The sequence below is a fragment of the Malus sylvestris genome, chromosome 2 (assembly GCF_916048215.2).
Source record: "Malus sylvestris chromosome 2, drMalSylv7.2, whole genome shotgun sequence".
In the NCBI taxonomy this organism is placed as follows: domain Eukaryota; kingdom Viridiplantae; phylum Streptophyta; class Magnoliopsida; order Rosales; family Rosaceae; genus Malus; species Malus sylvestris.
Genome location: NC_062261.1, coordinates 121,784 through 126,878, shown reverse-complemented (window position 1 = coordinate 126,878; position 5,095 = coordinate 121,784). Strand labels below are relative to the sequence as shown.

At 37.9% G+C, this 5,095-nt stretch overlaps 1 protein-coding gene across 1 annotated transcript; it reads left to right on the top strand.

Annotated features, from left to right (window-relative positions):
• The first annotated feature begins 895 nt into the window (after positions 1–895).
• LOC126600400 (inactive glucose-1-phosphate adenylyltransferase small subunit 2, chloroplastic-like) lies at positions 896–3,969 on the top strand. Its single transcript, XM_050266983.1, has 9 exons — positions 896–1,547; positions 1,733–2,023; positions 2,118–2,387; positions 2,497–2,664; positions 2,754–2,857; positions 3,016–3,127; positions 3,264–3,362; positions 3,462–3,578; positions 3,708–3,969. Exons 1-9 carry the CDS (start codon positions 1,356–1,358, stop codon positions 3,822–3,824), a joined length of 1,470 nt encoding a protein of 489 aa, XP_050122940.1. The 5' UTR covers positions 896–1,355; the 3' UTR covers positions 3,825–3,969.
• Positions 3,970–5,095: the final 1,126 nt, after the last annotated feature.

Below are 5,095 nucleotides of genomic sequence, written 5' to 3'. Positions count from 1 at the left end.
TAGTCACTCATCTATCTAATTACATGGATCACACACCACATGGCTCTCATGGCCTTACAACTTGTAACTTTACACTTGACAGATATGCTCAAGTGAATACACACATTAAACTCAACTTATTTCTAATACTCAATCAGCTAGAGACTTATAATTCAACAAATAATGCCCGCTTCTGTCGCTGAGAAGGAAGAATCGTACAATTGGCGGCTGGAAGTTTGAGTATGGTTGCCATTGTAGCGGAGGGTTCTTTGGGAGTTAGGGTTTTAGGACAGACTACAGAGGACGTCGTCGTCACTCGTTAGGGGATTTGGTTCTATTTATAGAGTAGATTCCTTCTTTTTTTTCTGCCTTCCCCCCATTTCTTATTTAAATGATCACAGTTAAGTTTTGTCAATATTTTATATTAATTTTGTAAAAAATATGTAAAGATAAAATAAAAAATATAAGAAAAGATAATGAAAAAAGAAGGAAGAAAATCTTAATCCTAAAAAAAGATAGAGTCAGAGAAAAGATTGCACAAAAAAATATTAACATAAAGACGTTATAAAATACTTGTAAAACGCATAATAAATATATGGCATTTGCATTTTCAATTCATATAATTTAAGAGAGATGACGGGAAGGGGAAGACGCATAATTTGAAAGAGCCAACAATGCCTGCCTTGGATGCCACTCCATTCCAAAATGCCCAACAGTAAAGTGACGAAACTACCCTTATTAAAAGATATATGTTTTTGGCCAGGACCATGTAATTGAAAAGGGCGTTACTAGTTAGGGTAAGAACGTCATTTGCAGTAGCGTCTTGTCTTAGAATTGGACAAGCTGCTGTTGTTAAATAGCAGAGGTTTTGTTTGTGCAGCTGTTTAAGTAGGAAATGAATAACTTTGAAGTCGGAAAGAACGAGAACAACAATTCAAAAGATTAAAGAGAAAAGGAAGAAGCTTAGAATCAAAGTTATGTATATAAACATAACAACAACACACCACAACACGATGGACAATACACGTCCTTCATGTGATACACGCAAACACACACATATATATATATATATATATATATATATAAATTGTTCATTAGAATTAAAAATGATTGATTCAAATCAGGACTCTGATCACGTTTATGCAATGCTGCTCAGAAACCAAATCCTTGCCTCTAACCCTGCTCTAGCCATGCAAGCAAGATTTGCTCAATAGCCATGAGACGGAAGAAAGCCAAATATTCCCCTTCTTATTCTTTCTATTTAGTCTTAAACCAGTTGGATTTGGGAGACGGAGACAAGCAAAATATTCCTTCAATATAGATTTGCAATTGTACATACATTCATTACTCTTGTCTTGCTGCATCTGTATATCGTGATGGTTATCTTGCAGCGTTGTTTTCCCTCCGTTGTTAGCATCCGAGCAAAGTTCCCCGTTACTGCATCAGATGGTAGTATTCACGAAAACCGTTCCCTCAAGCTTCCTTCTACTACTCTTCCTCCGAGCTTCTTGATATCCAATTCACACCAGTCTCAGACTCCAACTTTGTTGTTTCCTCCAGCCAATCAGGTTTAATTAAATTCCTACTTAAATCATGCCAATCAAGCATAAACTCTGAGTCGATTTAATTACCTCTAAAGGAAATGCTAGTTTGCGTATAGGATAAAATCTTTAATCAATTCTTGTTTGACAATATGGTTAGATGGTTCATGAGCATCAGTTAGATTACATATATCTACATTTATTCATGTCAGAGTGTGGCAGCTGTTGTGTTCGGGGATGGACACGAGTCACAACTTTACCCGCTGACAAAGAGAAGATCAGAAGGGGCGATACCTATTGCAGCAAATTACAGGCTCATTGATTCAGTTGTGAGCAACTGCATTAGCAGCAACATAAGCCATATATACGCTCTAACACAATTTAACTCTACTTCTCTCAATTCCCACCTTTCCAGAGCTTACTCTGGAGTTTGTCTTGGGAATGACGGCTTTGTTCAAGTCATTGCCGCGTATCAGAGCCCTGGCAATAACGGATGGTTTCAGGTCTGAAATCTCTCATGTTTTGATTCTATCCCTGACTTTTTTTACTTCAGTAGTTACACTTCAGAGTCTTGAAATTCTAATAACTTGATATTAGGGAACTGCTGATGCTGTGAGAAGATGTCTGTGGATGCTGGAAGAGTATCCAATGACTGAGTTTTTGGTCCTTCCTGGTCACCATCTCTACAGAATGGACTACCAGAAACTCATCAAGGCCCACCGAGACAACGACGCTGACATTACAATTGCTGTATCTGTTGCCAGGAGACTTCATGATCCGGGATTTGGCTTTCTAAATGTGAATTCTCAAAATCAAGTTGTAGATTTCAGATTGAAGTTGGAGGGAAAGCCATTTAATGTTGCTTCAGTAAGTACTATTCAACAGATTCTTTTTAAGCCTATTGTCTTCCAGAAATGTCTCTTCATATGGTATGATTTCCGGTGTTTTCTGAGTCAGAATGAATCTGAAATTTCAGGCCAAAAGCTCAAGTAACTCCAACGATACTGCTCTAAGTAGCATGGCAAGTATGGGAATCTTTCTCATCAACAGAGGTGCAATGAAAAGGCTACTGGAAGAACATTTTCCCAAGGCAAATGACTTCACAAGTGAAGTAATTCCGGGTGCCATATCTATTGGAATGAAGGTCATACCTACATGCGTAGTGTAATATGTATTTACTCTTCTCTTGTGATATTTTACTTTCAGACCTGTGCTTTTTGTGTGAGAGTTCAGGTTCAAGCTTATGCATTTGATGGATATTGGGAGGACCTGAGGAATATTAAAGCTTTCTACGAAGCAAATATGCAAAGCACAAAGGATGCAGATGTGGGATACAAGTCAGTAACTCGAGCTCATACGTATAAAATATAACACACACACACACAGTAATGTGCAGGAAAGGCTGAAAGGTGCCCTATTACTATTTTGGAGCCCCCAGTCCTCAATGTCATTGGCTAACACACAAACTCGGTGGTTGCATATATATATAGCGCAGCTTCTACGACAGAGAGAGCCCAGTCTACACATTGCCTCGGTATCTGCCTCCAACTCAAATAACAGACTCTGAAATTACAAACAGTGTAATTGGAGATGGTTGCATCCTCAATGTAAGCAGAGCATTGTTCGTGTAGGATTTTGAATTGTTTCTTCCAGTTTTGTCGATTGGATGTCTCCAAAGAAGTAGTACATACTCTACTGATGTAAAACTGAATGCATGGGCGTTTTGGACTTGTACAAGAGTAGGGATGCAGGATCAAAGGCACAGTACTTGGTATGAGGACGAGAATCGGAAATGGGGCTATAGTCGAGGATTCAATTATCATGGGTTCAACTATGTACCAAGTAAGGGCTAAGGAAGGATCCATCTCTTTGACCTTTGTCGTTGTCTTTCTTTTTTCTCTGTATGTTATTATATATTGACGGAGAGAGTGAGAGTCGCAGACAGAAGGGAAGAGGAAAGGCATGGCGGGTGCGATCCCTGGGATGGGAATTGGCGAAGATACTCAAGTAAGGAAGGCTATTATAGACAAGAATGCAAGAATTGGCAACAATGTTATGGTATGTATGAATGTATACTAGTATTTTCCATTATCTTCAAATTTTGATTACAGCATGAGTTTCTATTGGTGAGTCAGGGCTTTGATGATATTATTGTGGACTCACTGGACTGGTGTGTGTTTGATGCAGATCATTAATAAAGATAATGCGAAAGAAGCGGACAGAGAAGGTGATGGATATGTCATCCGTGACGGAATACTAGTCCTTCTTCCGAGTGCAGTGATTCCAGATGGCACCATTCTCTGATCTGATCATTCATTCATTCATTTCATTTCATTTGATTGTCTAGTGTTACAACACCAGTCAGTCTCCAGTAGTGACAGAGAGATAGCTAGTCAGATGAAATAAAAGATATATAAATAAATAAAGGAAGTTGGAATATATTTGCTTAGCCTTCCCTTCCTTCACTCCACTTCTTTATTAGGCCATCTCCAACCGAAGGGTCCAGAGGACCAGAGGACCGAAAATAGCCCTAAAACCGTCTCCAACCGAAGGTTAGGCCAGAGGGCTCGGGAATCTGGGAGGGCCCCACGGGATCGGAGAGGGCTGGAGGGCTGGCTGCTTTCGGCCAGCCAGCCAGCCCCGGGCTGGCTATTTTTTTTTTTAATGTTTCTCATTTCTATCGGTTATAACCGACAGAAATAACAATTTGAATTTAAACTTCCAACGGCTAGCGCCACTAGCCGTTGTAAACCTTTTTTTTTTTTTTATGAATTTAAACCTTTTTTTTTCTTTTTTTTTTCTATAACTTCCTATAACTTCTATTTTACAAAATTTGTTTCAATTTTTTTAATACTATTTTTTTCCTATAACTTATATTTTACAAAATTTGGTTCATATTTTTTTCATATAACTTCTATTTTACAAAATTTGTTTCATATTTTTTTTTAAATTCCATTTTTTTCCTATAACTTCTATTTCACAAAATTTGTTTCATATTTTTTTTAAATTCTATTTTTTTCCTATAACTTCCTAAACCATTATACAACATTAAATTAAATTAAGTAACATGAAACAACATTAAACAATATGAAACAACATTAAATAACATTAACCAACATAAAAATTATACAACACTAACCAACATGATTTTTAAATAAAATTAAGTTGTAGTTTTTAAATAATAAATTATGTTTGGCCCTATGGCCCTTTGGCCCTCGGTTGGAGACGGTTTTTTGTGACAGGGCTAAAACGAGCCCTCTGGCCCTCTGGCCCTCGGTTGGAGACGGAGGCAAATATGGCCCTGTACTGTTCATTAAAATATTAATATCTTGGAGAATCTTGGAGGGCCAGAGGGCTAAAACGAGCCATTTGGCCAACCATCGGTTGAAGATGGCCTTAGTGTGATGCAAATTGTACATAAACTATATATATAAGATTATAATTCGGATGGATATTCTCATTCTTTCCTTGCGTTGTCGAGGATGGCCTGGGCCCTGGCGATTTACTTATTTTTCGTTCAAACGTGTTCTTGGTTGGCGAGATAAAAGTGCTGTTTTGCACTCGCTTGAAGTTGT